The sequence below is a fragment of the Anguilla anguilla genome, chromosome 19 (assembly GCF_013347855.1).
Source record: "Anguilla anguilla isolate fAngAng1 chromosome 19, fAngAng1.pri, whole genome shotgun sequence".
Lineage (NCBI taxonomy): Eukaryota > Metazoa > Chordata > Actinopteri > Anguilliformes > Anguillidae > Anguilla > Anguilla anguilla.
Window position 1 is genome coordinate 12,049,128 of NC_049219.1, and position 18,230 is coordinate 12,067,357.

General features: G+C 48.3%; 1 protein-coding gene across 2 annotated transcripts in view; it reads left to right on the forward strand.

Moving 5' to 3' along the window:
- Positions 1-16,778, forward strand: part of LOC118218661 (leucine-rich repeat-containing G-protein coupled receptor 5-like) — a 54,930-nt gene extending 38,152 nt beyond the window's left edge. The window contains exons 5-18 of one of the 2 annotated variants that reach the window (XM_035401239.1): positions 850-1,065; positions 1,948-2,019; positions 5,238-5,306; positions 5,421-5,492; positions 6,643-6,714; positions 7,000-7,068; positions 7,363-7,434; positions 7,845-7,910; positions 8,324-8,395; positions 11,392-11,463; positions 11,625-11,750; positions 11,942-12,078; positions 12,328-12,411; positions 12,747-16,778. In XM_035401239.1, coding sequence (XP_035257130.1) covers positions 850-1,065; positions 1,948-2,019; positions 5,238-5,306; positions 5,421-5,492; positions 6,643-6,714; positions 7,000-7,068; positions 7,363-7,434; positions 7,845-7,910; positions 8,324-8,395; positions 11,392-11,463; positions 11,625-11,750; positions 11,942-12,078; positions 12,328-12,411; positions 12,747-13,810 — 2,263 coding nt within the window. In that variant the 3' untranslated portion in view covers positions 13,811-16,778. The remainder of the gene's footprint in view (positions 1-849; positions 1,066-1,947; positions 2,020-5,237; positions 5,307-5,420; positions 5,493-6,642; positions 6,715-6,999; positions 7,069-7,362; positions 7,435-7,844; positions 7,911-8,323; positions 8,396-11,391; positions 11,464-11,624; positions 11,751-11,941; positions 12,079-12,327; positions 12,412-12,746) is intronic. The other variant, XM_035401240.1, reaches the window with a different exon arrangement.
- Positions 16,779-18,230: the final 1,452 nt, after the last annotated feature.

The following is an 18,230-nucleotide window of genomic DNA, read 5'->3' on the forward strand; positions in this document are numbered from 1 at the left end:
CAGCTTCTGCGTCCTCCCTGCCCTGCGCACGGGATCACACGGGCCTCTGCGCCGGGGAGCGGAAGTGCAGCGCGCAGTCAGCCATCGCCTCCCAAATGAGTTCTGACACTCCTTTGTTGAGCGGGGGAAGGAAGTATGCGCGGGTCAGAGGGGGGGGAGGGCCTCACACTGTTAACGGGCGTGATGTCAGAGCGAGGGAATGGCCCGCGACAGGCCTGCCAGTCCCTCGCACCCCCCGGGACGTCTCCGGGACATTCCGGCCGGGTCTCCTCAGAGAGAGAGTGCGCGAGGACCGCCGTCTCACGGGGAAATGCCCCGCCTGCGCGTTCACATACTTTTTATTTTCCCGCTTCTCAGGGGTTTTCGCCAAAAATATACACTCATGCCTTTCCGTCTGAGCGGTCGCTCGATACCCAGGAGAGAAATAAAGACATACATCAAAACCGAAGGAAAAAAAACAAAATGAAAGAGTGTCTGGAGTGTTTTTCCACGGAAAGCAGACAGCAGAAGAACAGGAGCGACTGCACAACGGAGATCCCTCCCCTCTTTCATCAACCGGTGCCTTTATTCCCCCTCTAAATTAAACCGCCACGCGTGAAGGACGACGTGCAGCGCTATGCGCCACAGATGCTTAACACAGTAAAACATACTTTTACCATGAGAAATATCCAGAGGCTAGGCTAATCCGAGAAAGCACCAAGAAAGTACTTCAGTTGCACGGGATACACCTGTGCGGTTCAGCTGTACATACTTTCAGTTTTCCCCCTTTGAAATTGGCACGCTGTCCCTTTAAACGCGTGCGGGTGGGGTCGCTGACGGGAGCTGTGTGCTTGTGTGCCCCCCCCCCAGGCGCCTGGACGCCAACCACATCTACAGCGTGCCGCACGGCTGCTTCGACGGCCTGGCGTCGCTGCGCCACCTGTGGCTGGACGACAACGCGCTGACCGAGGTGCCCGTGCGCGCGCTGGCCGGCCTGTCCTCCCTGCAGGCCATGACCCTCGCCCTCAACAAGATCGCCCGCATCCCCGACCACGCCTTCGCCAACCTGTCCAGCCTCGTCGTGCTGTGAGTACCGGCAGTATGGCCAGGGTTCTTACTGGAGCTAGTTAAATGCAGCTATAGGGTCAGTCCTGTTATTGGCGCTAGTTAAATGCAGCTATAGGGTCAGTCCTGTTACTGGTGCTAGTTAAATGCTGCTTTAGTGCCAGGAGAGCAGTACACTTCACACAGTCGGAACTCTTCTAGAATGACATGAATTTAGCTCTTCTGTCAGCACACATCAATTGCCTGAATTTGTTTTCAGCCAGTTGCTGGGCTGTGGTTTTAGATTCTATTCATTAATGAAACAAAGAATATTTTCAGAAGCTTTTCTGCCAGTGTGTTATACAGGGCTCAATTTGTGCCATTGAGCCTATTCTAATCTATGTTAATATGATTATGCAGGGGCTGTGTCAACAATGGCCAAGTGTTCAGTTGAAAATCCTTCTCACCAGACTGTCCATAGTGTGTGCAGTGGGAAAAAGTGCTTTTTTTCCAACTTCTTTTTAACGTTGTTCTGATGTGGACATGTCCTGTACAGTGGGGCTGATTTGTATGTAACGAGCATGCCCAAGCTCTCACTCGCTCTTGCTCTCTCTATTACTCTCTCCCTCACTCACTGTCACTCTCTCTCTCCCTCCCTCTCCCTCTCTTTCTCCCTCTCTCTTGTGCTCTCGCTCTCTCTTGCTCTCTCCCTCACTCACTGTCACACACACACACTCACTCTCTCTCTCTCTCCCTCCCTCCCTCTCCCTCTCTCTTGTGCTCTCGCTCTCTCCCTCACTCACTGTCACACACACTCTCTCTCTCTCTCTCTCTTTTCTCTTCTCTCAGCCAATCAGGAGCGGCGGCCCGAGCCCTCCGGGGGCATTGTGTCTCTCTGACTGTTTTCTCCGTGTTCCTCCACAGACATCTCCATAACAATAGGATCCGTTCCCTGGGAAAGAAAAGCTTTGATGGGCTCCAGAGTCTGGAGACTTTGTGAGTTGACCTCTGACTCGTTTAAATTTGAAACGTTTTCATTAAAATGCAGAAAGTGGCCTAAAATGTTACCTTAGGACACACACACGCACACACACACACACACACACACACAGAAGGGATTCCTCTAGTGCTTTTCCAAAACAACCCAGGGGTGCCCTGTGATTGGCCCTTGGATAAACCCCGCACGGAGACAGTGGGGTACGTGCAGTCGAGCCAACGCCTTTTAATTTAAGTCACAGAGCCGTTAAAGTATGACTGAGTCCGTTTGCGTGCGCTCTAGAGTAGCTCTTATCCCAGTTAGGACTTCTGACTGATCATGTTTTACATTTCAGCTAACAGCTTGTTGTTATTGGGGCTTTGTCAGGCTGTTTCAAAGAAGACAGATTTCACATTTAGAACAGTTAAAGGGTGTATGTAGTGTGTACTACACCTGTTTCACCACTAGATATTATTATTTCTAACTTCTAACCAAATTCTTTGTTTAAAACTTAAAGGGTACGATTAATGGAAGATACAGCGTTTGATAAGGCATCTAGTGTTATGAAATAAGAATTCATAAAATAGTTCTCTCTGCCACACAGTGCAGCAGTGTAGCATGGAGCAGATTCAGGCCCTTTTAAGAGCAGTGCCGGGGGTAAAAGGGGAGTTCTGTTGCCCCACTCAGTGGCGGTCCGGAGGCAGATGACTGGACATGGATGACAAATGCATGTCCCAGCCGGGCGGTGGGGGGGGGGGGTGCGGGGGACACTCACATCAGCTCTCAGCACATCACAGTGGCTCTTTCATAGCGGCTCGATAAGCCTGCCTCTCTGCTGCTAAAAACGCTGCCACTGATGTTACACTTTTATCAGTCATTTTCTTAAAAAAAAAAAAAAAGCCTTTCAAAAGGGCCAAGACAATATAGGCCAACTCTAATGAAGAAATTCTGTATGCTTTCCAAATCCCTTGTCTGTTCTTGTTCTGGTGAAACGTGTCCAAATAGCACGGTGCTGTTGCGGCAAACCTGTAATTTCAGCAACAAAAAAAAGCACCCTACTCCTACCGGCAGTTTGATGTGAAGTCCGTGAAGTAAGCCGTTTAATAAAAGGTAATACAGCTCTGACAGCGTCTACATGACAGACGGCCGCGTATGAAACAACACAAAAGCGCTTTTTGTGTTCTGCAGCTGAACCGCCTGAACGCGCTCGTACGGAAGCCCTCGCTCCTGCGGCGTCGCGCCCGCCTGTCTGTGTGTGGCCGCGGCGTCGGTGTGATTACCGCGAACGCAACACGGCGCGTTTCCAGAATGTTCTCAGCGCAGCGGTGGAACAGCGCTCGGGCAACGCTGCAACGGGACGCTGAAGCGGCCTGCCCGCGAGGTTTTTTAAATATTCAAACGTCCAAGAAAACCGGAGAACAGCAGCAAGGACGGCTGGGTCGCTTTCCTCTCCAGCGAGTCCTCAAGACTGCAGACACAACCCCGTGTAGCATTTATCTTCCACAGGCACAGGCGTGTTTTTTTTTTTTTTTTTTTGAGAAATGCGAACAGCTCTCAAATAATACATGTTAGCACCCCTTCCCCCCCCCCCCCCCCCCCCCCCCCTTCCTCCCCAACCGTATCCTGGGCCCACATTGAAATCATTTTAATTTAATGGTATTTTCACAATCTCCGTCAGTCCGTTCCACCGTGTTGACATTGTGGAAGTTTGGAGTGTGTGTGGCTTAAAGGGGGGGTGGGGGGGGGGCTGCTCTAATGCGCCTGCAGTACGGAGCCACCTGCGCCTCAGAGAAGGATCACTGCCAGTAATGGCAACCATGTGAGCACCCGCAGAGAGCAATCTAGTGATGAGGAGGAAGAGGAGGAGGAGGAGGAGGGGGGAGAGAGAGGCTGCGTTTACTCATCGTCATTACTGAGCTCAGTCAGGCTTCCTTTAGCTCTTATTTTAGGGTCCCCCCCCTCTCCCCCTCCCCCCTCCCCCCTCCCCCGAACGGCCTTTATGCAGCCCTACAGAAGGAGGTTTTCAATCACGGTGATTTAGGCTCTTTTTCTTTCCCTCCATCCCCTTTAAAACCTGACTCCTGAGCAAACACTTGTGTTGACTCGGGGCCTTTGGCTGATGACGTCTTTGGTTGGGTTTTTTTTGTGTTTGTTCTCGAAGCCCACGCCGGGACGTTCTCACACTCGGGCGCCGTTTGAAGGCAGGAAGCGCCCCGCTTTTGACCGCCCCGCGGAGCGGGCCCTGGCGATGTGCGGCGCGGGGCCAGGAAAGGACGGGTCTGGGATGTGAAGCGAACCCCGGCAGGTCGCGTCCTATCTCATCAAAGCCCGGGGCCGGATCTGGGGCCTCCGCGCTGTTTACAAACAGGACGTGGGCCCTGTGGGAACCTCCGCTGTGCGCCGGGCCGTGGCGGGAGGAGCCGGGTCCCCCGCGGGCGGCACGGGCCCCGGCTGCGCTCATTGGCTCTTTCCAGAGGAAACCCTCGCCCCCGCGGCTTCTGGCCGAGCGCTTCCTGTTTTGTGCCCCGGCGACGGGCGGCTCTCGGGTGCGGGACGCTCGCACGGTGTGGCGGTCGCGGTGTCTGAGGGGGGCGGTGTCTGAGGGGGGCGGTGTCGCGCGCTGAAAAGCACTCACCTTGCGGGGACTCGGGCGGGAGACTGACAGGTTCCATTACACCTCCGTTCGGCCGTATCTGCGGGTCAGAATGCAAAGGGAGTCATTTAGGGGACCTGCAACCGCACACTTCAGCATGAGAAACACATATTTGTGGAAACCCAATACTGTTCAGCTTTTGTTTTTTTAATAAGATATCAGCATGGTTCATTTTTCTCATACCTCACAGCACTGCTTCTTTAGCTTTTTTAATATCAGGACCCAAATTAGAAATTTAGTACCTTCTCGGGACCCGTTGCATAGACAGCCTAGCATATCCTAGTGGACTGAAGGCTTATTTCGGGACCCAGCTCACACTTGCATGAGCCATTTTAGGTCCTGATCCATAGTTTAATAAACTTGTAGGTGATTTTTATAAAAAATGGCAGAAGCTAAGGAATACACACTGAAATATTTTACATAACTTACATATTACATAAAGTGTGCAATGTGATTTCCCCATTCTACAGTCCAGTGTGTGAAAAAAGTACTTAAAAGGAGCGGTTGAAAGCTCACAGCGTAGACTAATTAAATTACTGATTGAAAAGTAATTTTCGTTACTTCTCTCTCTCTCTCCTTCCACAGGGATTTGAATTACAACAATTTGGATGAGTTCCCCATGGCGATCAAAGCACTGACGAACCTGAAGGAGCTGTGAGTCCATGTGTCGCTAACGCTAGTGCTAACGCTAACTCTGCCTGCTGCTGCTGCCTGTTGTGTGCCGGTACCCCCAACCAACCCTGCGTATGTCTAATATTCACTTTCCAGGGGCTTTCACAGCAACAACATCAGGTCCATCCCAGAGCATGCCTTCATTGGAAACCCCTCCCTGCTGACAATGTAGGTCCTTTTTTTCAACAGATATGTTAAGCAAAAGCCAGCCAAAAAGAAACTGCTGAACTGCCATTTTACATTCTCTTTTCATGTGTACCTTATTTGCCTTGCCCTGGTGGCTCTCTGGCCCGGACTCACTTCTTTATAGATTTACCGTCCTTCAATAATGGACAAGGCCTTCAGAGGAAAGTATTTTAGATGGATATGGATTAGGTTTCTCGAACAGAACCGCCGTTCTTCTTGATCCCCTTTACGCGGGCCGTCACATTCGCTATGTCGTAACTTAGACCTGCCGGCTTAGGAATTTTCATACCAGCTTAATGTAGGTTGTAAACTGCGATCTGTGCAGACTGATTACAAAGAGGAAGCCACGGTGTATGTGGCAGTCTCGGACAGAAAGTGCTTTTTCTCTTGAGTTACTGTTGTTGAAAGGTTTTAAGAGAGCGCATCTTAAGAGCATGCTCTTGGGTCTGGTTCATGCTTGCTTGAAAGTTTGGCTAAACATTCACTTCTAAAACTAATACGACTGGGACCTAAGTGTGTGTTAACCCGTGCTTTTGCTCGGTGGCCTTCTTCCCGGTCTGGGTGTGAAGATTGGCATGATAGGGACGTGTCTGCTCTCCGGCGTAGTGTAAGTAGAGTGAGTAAGCGGGGAGCGCTCGGGTCCTCCGCCTTGCGTTTTTGTGTCAGGCCGGTGCGATGCAGGAAAGGACCTGATCTTTGATCCCCGCCGGTGGGACCCGCCTGGCGTGCGACTGGCCAGTCCTCCCCAGAACAGACCCTTCTCAGCTTTGAGGGCCTTTTCAGGGTCACAGCATTGATGCGGTTTTCACCGCTCCGCACTTCTGAGCCCCTGGTCAGACGGGCAGGACTGCGTGTCCTCAGCCGGAGCGCCGAGCGCTGGGGGTGTTTACAGTGAGGCGGCCCAGTGTGGCGACACGCTGGCTCCAGTCAGAGAGCTGCGAGGACGAGCCCGTTTGTAGAGCGCGTGATGCGCTTCACCTCACAGTGCCTCAGTGCGCTGCCTCCCTGGGGTACGTCCAAACACACACCCGCACCGGAGCGCGGGGCTGACGGACCGTGCTTTAATGAACGTTCCACGGCTGGCCTGGGGTTTTTTTCTTTTTTTTGACACTCGTCTGTTGTTTTAAAACAGATTCTTCTACGACAACCCGATCCAGTTTGTGGCCAAGTCTGCCTTCCAGCACCTGCCGGAGCTGCGCACACTGTGAGTTAGAGGAGCCCCGTCCTCTCTGCCTTCCATTACCATTCAACCCTTTAAGGTGTGAGGTCACAAATATGTGATTAGAATGTTGCTAACTGAACATTCCAATGCTGATGTAACAGTCACTACTGGTAATGGAAAGCAACAGAGTTCTAGAACACTGACTTGGAATTTTGAAAAAAAAAAAGAAAACACATTCCAGAAAAGCTGCTCTTCAAAGGGTTAAGATGGGAGCAGGAAGCTGGGGACTTTGTCTCATTGTTTCTCCATGTCTTTCGCTGTGCCCAGGTCACTCAATGGAGCCACAGAAATCACAGAGTTTCCAGACCTGACCGGCACCAGGAGCCTACAGAGCCTGTAAGTTCATGCTGCAGTCTCACAACCAAAGCACTAGCCTGCACCAATGAAATCAGCCGCACTGCTGTTGTAGTCTACAGTACATTCAAGGCTGTAGAACTCATAAATATGAATCCCTCTCAGCTAATACTGCCAGCCAGCTGAATCGCGTCAAGGACTGGTCAATGGTTACATTCGTAACCCTGTTTAAAGAAAGACCCAGTATCGCTGGTTACAGTCAAAATGAATGGACTTATTCAGAGCGACACACAGGCGCTTCCACAGTTCTAATGACCCCGTCTGATCTCTGACCAGGACCATTACCGGAGCTCGCATTACATCACTGCCCAACGCCGTGTGCGACCAGCTACCCAACCTGCAAGTGCTGTGAGTCCCCGCACGACGTCACCGTCTGCCCTTGAATTCGCTAACATTCACTGCTGTTCCAAAGCTGAGCAACTTGGGAGGTGTTTTTTTGCGCCGTGACCAATAGCACGAGGTCAAGAGGGATAATTATTCCAGTCAGGAAGCAAACGTGTGCCAAAAGACTACATGATGTACTCGCCCGTTTGTGTACTTTTCTTCGAGTAAAAACACGGGCCTGGCTTTCGGACTCATCTGCCATTCATTTGATTTCTTCAAAGACGAGAGGGTCGCTGCTGATGTTCCCTCAACACTTCATGCTTTTAATTAGCGTGGAGAGCAGCGCGTGTTTGTACGCTGCAGACACTAGAGCCCGTGTTGTGATGGATAGCACGTGTGTGACTGTGACCTGACTGTGCATGCCTGTTTTGCAGGGATCTCTCCTACAACCTGATCCAGCACCTCCCCAGCTTCAACGGCTGCGAAAAGATCCAGAGGATGTGAGTGCAACAAATGCCCATGCCTTTAATGGACAAATACATGGATTTGCACCATAGGATGCTAAGAGATGGGTGTGGCTGTTGTAGTGGTTATCACCACTACCCAGTAATAGCACAGTTCTCTAACCACTACACCACCCTGTAACCACAAAAATTGTCTGTTTGTTTGTTCTCCTGCTTGTTTTTCTGACTAAAAATCACAGTGCAATGTTGTGCAGTAAAGTGAAATGCTGACCTCCCTTCTAGTTTTTGTATTAAAACGAGTGTGGTGGTAAGAAATACAACAGGAAGCTCAGGCTTGTGGCATGATTTAAATGGTCAAGAGAGTTAAAACATAAAGGAGAAACTTTCCAATGGAGGTGCTGACCCGTCGCCTCCTCCTGCCTCCCCACCTCCCCACTGTGCTCCTCCAGTGACTTGCACCACAACGAAATCCAGGAGGTGCTGGCTGACACGTTCCAGGAGCTGACGGCTCTCCGATCCCTGTGAGTAACCCGGACTAATCCCTCCGTGGGACAGCGGCCCAAACAGGGCTCACCGCGTACTGGCACAGCAGGAACAGACGCACCCCCTGCAGACGCACTCACAAAGGCTGCCTGCATGTACAAGTCTTCAGATATAAGACATAGAGCCAGTGCATTTACAGTATTCATTAAGTCACAAGATAAAAATGCCCGCTTTCTTTTTACAAGTTCATAAACAGGAAAATAATAGTTTCCTTCTGATGTGACGGATTTCATTTCTAAAGACGAGAACAGGGGGCCGAACACGTCTGTTCTGTATGGCTGTTCGTTTTAGAGCTCACTTCGGATTGGCTGCCCATTAGTCCCACTGATTGGTTGCAATGTAAATGCCGTGTTAGTTATGCAGTAAACAATGTGTTAATACCAAATCCTCATGTATTCATCAGTCTAAGTATTCCCCTATGCTTTTCAACAAAATTTTCAGTCCGCACTGGAATTACATTTTCACAGAAACCTGTAATATTCTGAATACATGATTCAGACTTGGAAATATGGTTTCAGAACTAAAGTGGGCATCTTGTCTGCTTGCATAAGGAAGCTGGCTCTGGTCCAAGGGGACATTGAAAGTGCAGTCAATAGGCTGGGGCAAGAGCATATCATGCATTCCCTGTATAGCAGCCTCTTCAGCAAGGCCAATTGCCTACATGTGAACAGAACACATCCTTTCTACAGTCCTCCTTTGACTCTAAAGTCCAGTCATTTCTTCCTGGGTCCAGAGGGAAGCATTTCACCAAGTTTCATCCAAAAAAAGTCCATAACTTTAGAAGTTATTCATTTCTCCCATGCACACGCGCGCACACACACACAGGCACATGCAGATAACCTCAGTTAATGCCTTGGTGTTGCCAGGACAGGGCTTTCCGAACGGCGCTGCCAGATTGACTAAAGCCAGCTTTCGCAGCTCCTCTGTAGGCCCCTGTCCCGCCTGTTCTTGGGAATCGTAAGCAGCCTTTCCCCGGAAAGGTGACGTCCTGCGCGCGGCGCGTCATTGCCACCTTATCATGTCCAAAACAAACGAAACAAGCTCTCCGTGGAGCCTTTGGCACGCGACTCACTCTCAGTTCCAGGAATCTTAAAACTTTAAGTTAATTGGTCAGTTTGAACAGAGCAGTTAAAGCTCGTATGCCTTCTGGACCCGAGCGAACGGCAGTGAGGAATTAAGAGTGATGAGACGCGGTTCATTTTATTACATTCGCTTCGCACAGCATCCAGCTGCAGTGCCCTTTTTTGTTTAAGTGGAAATGTCTTGATTCCAGAGGCCACCCTAACGTCCAAGAGGACCGTTCCTCTGGACCCCAAGTGTGCCCTCTGGAAACGTTACGACGTCTACGGGCGTTCTTCTTTCCTTCATTGTTTATTTTCTGACCCGCTGGTGCATTCTGGGACGTACTACGTGCGCCAGGAAGTGAGGGAATGCGTCTTGGCGCGGTCGCCACGGCGAACTTGGCCCCTCGGAAACGGCGCTCGCTTCCGCCCGGCGACCCCGCGGCGAGAGAGCGGGGCCGGCGGTGCCGTCATCGTTTGGCCGAGCGTCCCGCTCGCGGCCGTTTCGCGGACGGAGCGCGGGGGAATATCGAATTACCGGGGAGTGGACGCGCGTCTAAAATGAAAAGCACAAGTGTGCGGTGGTGGGGTCCTCCAGATCGCATGAAAGCATCTATGGTAATAAAAAAAAAAAAAAATTTTCTTCCTTTTTAGTGGGATCACCGGGATTGGTGGATGGCAGAAAAAAAAAAAAGGAAGGGTCTTCCATTTTGTGACCTTCCCTGTTTTTTATATTTCATCTGGGTATTTACACCTCAACGTGTTTAAAAAGTCCCACTAAAGCACTAAAAGGCTGCAGCCCAGCGGATTTTAAATACTCCAGCTTCTTTGAAGTGACGTAAAAAGGGAAGGAACATGGCTAATTAGGCGAGCAATGTACCGCGTCGGGTTAATAAGAGTTCAGTCGGACCGTAAAAAAAAAAAAAAAAGAATCAGACCAAGAAATAAGACCCACTTAGCCCTGCTCTGGTGAAAGCGCCTCTCTGACGAAAGCTTGCGCAGGATAAAGAGCAGAACAATAGGTTGTTGTTGCACGAAATCTCATAATATTAAACAAGAGAACGGCATGTGATTAACACGTGCAGGAAATCTGCAGAAAAGAAGACGATAAAAAAAGGAAAACTTTGATATGACATAGTGTTCTCGATGCTTTCCCATCCGCTGCCGCGGGGTCAATTCAAACAGCATGTTAGTCATAAATAAACAGTTTCGGTCTACACGGATTTGATCTTGACAAAAACCACTGGTAGAATGCATGTCTCACTGCGCTCCAGAATCCCGTTTGGGATCCCAGAATGGAGGCTTCAGGCAATAGAGGAGCCCACATTTTAGTCACTTCCATATTTAAAAAAAAACAAAAAAAAAACTATTTTACGAAGAAGCCATTGTTGCTACTGTCCAAGCCAAGTGCCACGCTATCTTTCTTGCTTTAGAGCTTTCCGGAAAACAGTTGGGCAGGATTCGCGTTCTGATGGCTGTGTAAATGAAACACATTTTCCAATGCATAAATCACATTTTTTCCATGTGACATAATAGATATTTCTTTTTGTACAAATAAAAATGGCACATGCACATGTCTGAGAGTGTGAGGACAGAGCATTATTTACTTATTTTGGTTCCTTCCTTGATTTATAGGGAGTCCTGACAGATCACGCACTTGTCTGGGCCTGGGAAATGAAACTTTTTATGATAGTCATCAAAGTCATTGCGATGTAATTGTTCACAAGTCTAATATTAGAAATACCGTTATGAATGTGTATGAAATATATACACAACAAATTGTTGCTACGTTGAAATTACAGTGAAATCAGAACTTCCTCAAAAGGATATCTTTGGGGCAGAGTATCATAGTTAGCCACAGCGTTGTTTTCAGTCCTGAAAGGAACTTTGTTTTCCCCCCCTGTTTCTCACAGTGATCTGGCCTGGAACAAACTGAGCACCGTGGACCCTCACGCCTTCTCCAATCTCCCCTCATTAATCAAACTGTGAGTGAGCCATTTATTTACCCGTCTATTCCCTATTTATGTTGGACTGTTGGAATTGATTATTTCTCCCTTGCCTGGCTTGTGAGCGGCAATGAGGCCGTGTAATGGCTCCCAGGCGCGCCTCCGTCTGAGTCCCCCCCGGCTGCTTTTGCTCTCCGCAGGGACCTGACCGCCAACCTGCTGTCCTCCCTGCCGGTCACGGGCCTGCACGGGCTCACGCACCTCAAGCTGGCCGGCAACGAGGCGCTGCAGGAGCTCTTCTCTGCCGACAGCTTCCCCAAACTCAGGTGAGAGGCGGAGCCGAGCCTTTCGGGAGCGCGCCGGCACTGGCGATCGCAGTCACGCACCTTTCGGGCTACGCCTCATCATCACGGCTAAGGCCCGCAAACAAAAGATCTCAGCAGCTGTTTAGATAAAAAAAACTTTCATTCCGATTTCATTCCTAAAATAATGATGTTGTTCCCCCTGTGCTGGGCAGAGTGATGGAGATGCCCTACGCCTTCCAGTGCTGCGCCTTTGTGTCCTGCGACAACTCCCCCGACCCCTGGGACCGCGAGGAGAACAGCAGCAAGGACGAGTACGCCAGGAAGGAGGCGGGCGTCATGTCCGCACAAGGTGTGTAACACTACTTCAGCAGTCACCTTCCCCAGGGCAGGGAACTGAATCTCCGGTACGGCCTGTACGCTCAACACTCCCGCACTGAGAGTGCGCTCACACTTGCTGTTATGAAAGGCAGGCTCGCGTGCCGCAGACACTCAGCAGGCCCGCGTCCTGCCTTGAACCGAGCGCCGGACACACGATCCCGTCTGCGCAGTTTACGACGCAGGAAAGAGCAGTCTAACGTGATATAATGCTTGATTCCAGAAGACCACGATCTGGAGGACTTTCTGCTGGACCTCGAAGAGGACCCGAAATCCCATCACTCAGTTCAGTGCTCTCCAGCTCCAGGTGGGACGGGGTGTACTCTCTGTTGAGATCACATCCATGCATCTCCTAACCACAGACAAAGAATAAGGCCAGACTGAACCATTAGAGGGGATTACACACATATTATAATAAGTAATTCCACTTAGTTTGGGGAAAACAAGTGGAACTCATCTAAGTCGGGGTCACATCTGGAATGGAGGAACACATATTACAAATGAAAGCAGCTCCCGGGCTGCATTTGATGTTAAGGCTTGGATTAAATATGGCCACCTGACAGTTTCTGTTCTACGTTTATAAAATTTGAATGCAGTAGCACCCTGGACTTGTCAGTGACCGTCGTCTTTGTCTCACTGCAGGTCCGTTCCGCCCGTGTTACCACCTGTTCGGCAGCTGGCTCATCCGCAGCGGGGTGTGGATCATCGTGGCGCTGTCCCTGGTCTGCAACGCCTTGGTGGCGGTCACCATCTTCCTGTCCCCGACCTACGTATCCCCGGCCAAGCACCTGGTCGGCCTCCTGGCCGTGGTCAACACCCTCATGGGCCTGTCCAGCGGCATTCTGGCCGTGGTCGACGCCCTGACGTTCGGCAGCTTCGCCAAATACGGGGCGTGGTGGGAGAGCGGCGCCGGCTGCAAGATCACCGGCTTCCTGTCCGTCTTCGCCTCGGAGACCTGCATCTTCCTGCTGACCACCGCCGCCCTGGAGCGGGGCCTGTCCATCCGCTGCTCCAAGAGGGCGGAGACCAAGTCGTCGGCGGGGAACGTCAGGGTGGCTTCCGCCCTCTGCTTCGTCCTGTCGTTGGCCATCACGGTCCTGCCCCTCCTGCACGTGGGCGAGTACGGCATCTCCTCCCTCTGCCTGCCCCTGCCCTTCGGGGAGCCCTCCAGCCTGGGCTTCATGGTGGCCCTGGTGCTGCTCAACTCCCTCTGCTACTTCGTCATGACCGTCACCTACGCCCGGCTCTACTGCGGCCTGGAGAAGGGCGAGCTGGACAACTTCTGGGACTCCGCCATGATCAAGCACGTGGCCTGGCTGCTCTTCGCCAACTGCGTCCTCTACTTCCCCGTGGCCTTCCTGTCCTTCTCCTCCCTGCTCAGCCTCTCCTTCATCAGCCCGGAGGTGGTCAAGTCCGTCCTGCTGGTCATCGTGCCCCTGCCCGCGTGCCTCAACCCCTTGCTCTACCTGCTCTTCAACCCCCACTTCAAGGAGGACCTGGGCCTGCTCCTCAAGCGGACGCAGTCCTGGAAGAGGACCCAGCGGGCCAGCCTGGTCTCCCTGAACTCGGAGGACGCCGAGAAGCAGTCGTGCGACTCCACGCAAGCCCTGGTCACGCTCACTTCCTCGGACAAGTCGGAGGGCAAGTCGCCGCGCCAGACCGCGGAGGCGTACCGCTCGCCCGTGCCGTTTGTCCCGTGCCGTTAGGCCTGGCCGTGGAACGGGCTGCACCCCTGGAGTAAACCCTTTTCCTACAGCACCAGACTAACCACATGTCATTCTGTAATACAGTTAAGAGGCGTACATGGAAAACGCTGTACTGCCACCCAGCCCGTAGCCAGATAAAGAAACTGACAAGTTGGAGCATGGAAGGAGCCAGTTAGACTGTCATCCAAATATAGAGGTCGAGTCCAAATTCAGGTCTACAGGCGCCAGTTTTGCATTTACCTCAGCAAAGTCTGTCACTGTCAAGCAACTCTGTAGAGCTCAAGATGTCTTCTGACATCCATAGTGACATGGAATGGAAAACAGTGCTGGTCCTGAATACTAAATTAGTTTGGCAACTTATGGCCACATGCTTAACTGTGTATAATAAAGGTACTGGCCAAAGTTTACTCTCTCTCGAGGAGGAAGTTCTCGATGTTCTCGTAGAGAGCTGCTTCTTGTCCTTTTTTCATGGGGCACGTCTGTCTCCCAAGATACGATGCTTCGTTGATTTCAAACACTTGAAATCAGGCGTCTCGTGCCTACTCTGTTTGGTTAAATTTATTGTGAACCAGAACAGATGTGTGTGACCAATGAAAATTCATCCTTAAAAGGGCATTGTGGCGAGACAAAACTGAGGCACATTTTTACTAAGGATTTGTTAAGCACCTGTCCCAAATGGCAACATGTGCCAGTATTTCCTGTTTGGTCTTGTTCACCATCTATAGTTTGTCTTACACATTCACATTACCTATAAAAATAATAATAATAACTTTTTGGGGCCTGATGAGTTCATGCACTCACATTAGGATTCAGGGTATTGCCACATGGTAATTTTTGTTCTACCGGTTATCACAATGTACCCAGCAGGAATATGTTGTAAAATCCTGTTTTTGATAGTACTTATTTGTGTATATACGACACACTGAGTGCGCGCGTGTGTGTATAGTTATAAAACTGTGACAATCTTGTTATCCTACGTAGGCTATGAGAGCAATTTGTAAAATTTGTCTTCTTGCTCTCGGTGTTTTAATTTTATATTGTGTTTGATTGCTTGTCGGTTATTGTTTCCTTCTACATTTCATTTACCTACATGCATTGTATTCCCATTCTATTGTCTTAAACGAGACTTGGCATTTTCCAGTGGATTGCTGTTGGTGTGGTTTGCATCGTGAAATCATCTCATCTCAAGTTTTAAAAGTATCCTCTCCCATGTTTACTGAAATTTATTTAGCTATTCAGAGAACTTAAAAGAGAAATTGCGATGAACTGTCAAACTTATTGTTTCACTTTAGACTATATTTCATATTTTACTCTGTTTATAGAGACCAGATTTTGGAAATGTTCTTTATTACAGGCACATGCGTTGTCTGAACTATCAGAAACTTGTTAATTCTGTCTCGTCAAGCCTGGGAACGGGGACATCTTGTGTCTCCCTTTGTTCTTCGGCCAGGCGTAAGGCTTTGGGCGTTGACCTGGACAGGCCGTCAAGTGGGTCACAAGCTTCCAAGACCACTCAGATTCCAGCAACAGAACGAACTCCATCGGGGAGCCATTTCAGTCGCTGACATTTTTTCCCGCTTGTTTATTTGAATTTGTTTTGCATTTCTTTGAACAATTGTGTAGACAAACTAACTCTTAATATGAAAAAATCATGTTCCTGTTTCGATGAAGCCTAGGCGAGCTTATTTTAAGAAAAACCCAGAAACACTTCACAAGTCATTTTCACTGCTGCTTTCACATCCTCGCCCTCCAGGACTGTTATATCAGGACTAGATCATGGACTCTTCCTCAGTGTCTACAGTACCATTTGTTTTGTCTTTTTTTTAAATCAGCTTAATGCCAGTCTTTCTTTAAATGGGCCAGAGGTTAAAAACCTTGTGGGCATATATATATTTATATATTTGTTTATGTTGCATAAATGCTTCTTAATGCCATTTAAAAATTCTGTTTATGGAACACGCCAGAGTGCTCCTTCAGAATCCCGTGGCACACACGTGGTTCCACACCAAATCAGCGGATCTCCATTAGCACTTCATATTGGACTGATTTTGCCAGTTAAAATTTACAGCGCAGCAATATATCTGTTTCCTGAATGCTCGAATCAAGAGAGCGTTTAGCGTTCTCTAACGTTTAGTGCATTTCCCTTGACCTTGGTTTTTTCATTCAAGTGGGCATCTCTGACATCCACATAGAAGGGACAGATCTGTGCGCACAGAACACTGTTAACGTGCCTCTCGCAGTCCAACCAGTGGAAATGCAGATGATATTCAAAGGTGGCGTCCAGTCTCAGGTCCTGCAGAAGTGTGTGTGTAATTATTAACACCCGAGATGGATAAAAGTGATTTGTGGTTCCAGGAATACTCCGCAAAAATGTTCAATCCTGTCAAGCCGTTTATGTCAGTATCCCCCTGCCAGCTGAAACTCCCCTCCTCTCTGCCTGTTAAATATAACACACATCTATAAATCACCCTGTCAAGCAATGTTAAACTATGAGCAATGGTATCTGTTACGGAATATAAGCTTTTCTGATGTCATTATGAATATGTTGTTAATGTAAAACAAATGAACTTTTACTTACTCTTTAGACAACAATCACAATACCTTCATGGCACGTTTTCACCAAAAGCTATTTCTTGTTTTTCTTTATATGTATTGACTTCAGTTTTACCGTTGTTGAACAGATTCTTGATTTGGAAGCAAAGCTATTTTTGTATGATCTAGAGCTCTTTAAGGATTTTTAAAAAAAGGTGTATAAATATAGAGTTGTATTTATATCAAAGTTATATGTGTAAAGAGATGGACTGCTTTGCCCATGCACTGCAGGTTTTAGAACACTGCCTAGCTTTTGCCTCCGTGGTAGCAAAGGTGTTCCTGTACATTCATAGTGGCTGTAAATAGAATGCATATTGGCTTTTTTTATTGGAGTGCTAAATATATGTAATTTGTAATAAACGATTTACCAAACAAACGGTGAATCTGCGATTCTTTTATTCGCAATATTTCTTGAGTAATATATTACTTGTTAATGGAAGCTGAAGGTAAAACTGGAAACGTCATCTTCTTGTGATGATTAAAAATAATAATAATAATAATAATAACCCTACGTCTGAAATGTGAGGACTGCACTCAGACATAACAGAGCGCACCTAAAATGGAAAGAAGGAGAAACGGCCTGACCGAGATTTTATTTTTCCGATGATTAGAATGTATGAAGAGACCTGAATGGTCATTATGCAGGAGGACGGCACTAGTGCAGCCGAGGGCACTCGTCTTCCCAGACGACCGAGCCGTTTCCCAAAAACCTCTGGAAATTACATGGCTGGCCTGGTAAGAAGAACTGCTGTTGACTCGCGACTGATTCAGATCACTTGCAGGGAAGCAGTGTGTGTGCTCCTTATCCAAACAAGTGTCCTCAAAACACAGAACTTCTCATCCAGAATTTCTAAAAATGTTAAAGTATCATACGTGTGTGTGTGTGTGTGTGTACATTAATGACTCATGTACTTAAATAAAATTCAATGACATACAAACTAATGTAATTCAATTAATAAACAGTTATGCCAATAAAATATACAGGATTAAGCAAAAGTTATTTTAAAGTCATTTTAAATGAGAAATAAACCACTCTTTCTGGCTGTGGTACTAATCATCGTGTTCCATTCTCATAATGTCATTGCATGTACATTTTCATTAATGCATATTCATAAACAATTCGCAGTGTTTGCTTGGTCAAATATTTGCCTACCCACATTAAAAACTACTGCCCAAAAATGGCAGTTTATTATGTATGTATGTAGTTAATTACTTTAGTTTTTATTAGTTCATTTTGAGTGATTTCTTAGTCAGTCAGCCTCACTCACTGTGCTCTGAGAGGGAGAAAAGGAATCTGAGCAGCTGGCCTACACTCCTGTACGTTTGTAACACCAGTTTCTCCAAACGACCTTCACATAACCATTTCCATCATATTTCAGACGATGGAAATATTTTCGTATTTATTTGTTCATTTGCCTGAAGCCCAAATACAGATACAGAGTGTATATTTTTCCAAAAGTAAAACACGTCGGAAAACTTTGTCACGGACACATTTTCACGAGCTGTCCCAGTTTAAAAAATAATACGTTTCTTGCATCGGTGCGTCTCGATCGCCCGGCTAGCTTAAGAAGGCATGTTTGTCCAAGGTACTGTAAATTGTATAAGTACTTTATTTTCTTAACTAATTTGAAAGTAAGCTTGTGAAGACAAAATAATTGTTTCAAAATGTCATCTGCTCAGATAATGAGCAGCACATTTTTCTTGCACTTTGTAAGCAGAAACTGAAGGTTGGAGCAGGATGCAATGGCCTGGATTCTTGTAAAGGAAGGAGGCGATTAAGGTGTGCTCACCTATTAACCTGCATGCCAGAAACACAACATTAAACTGT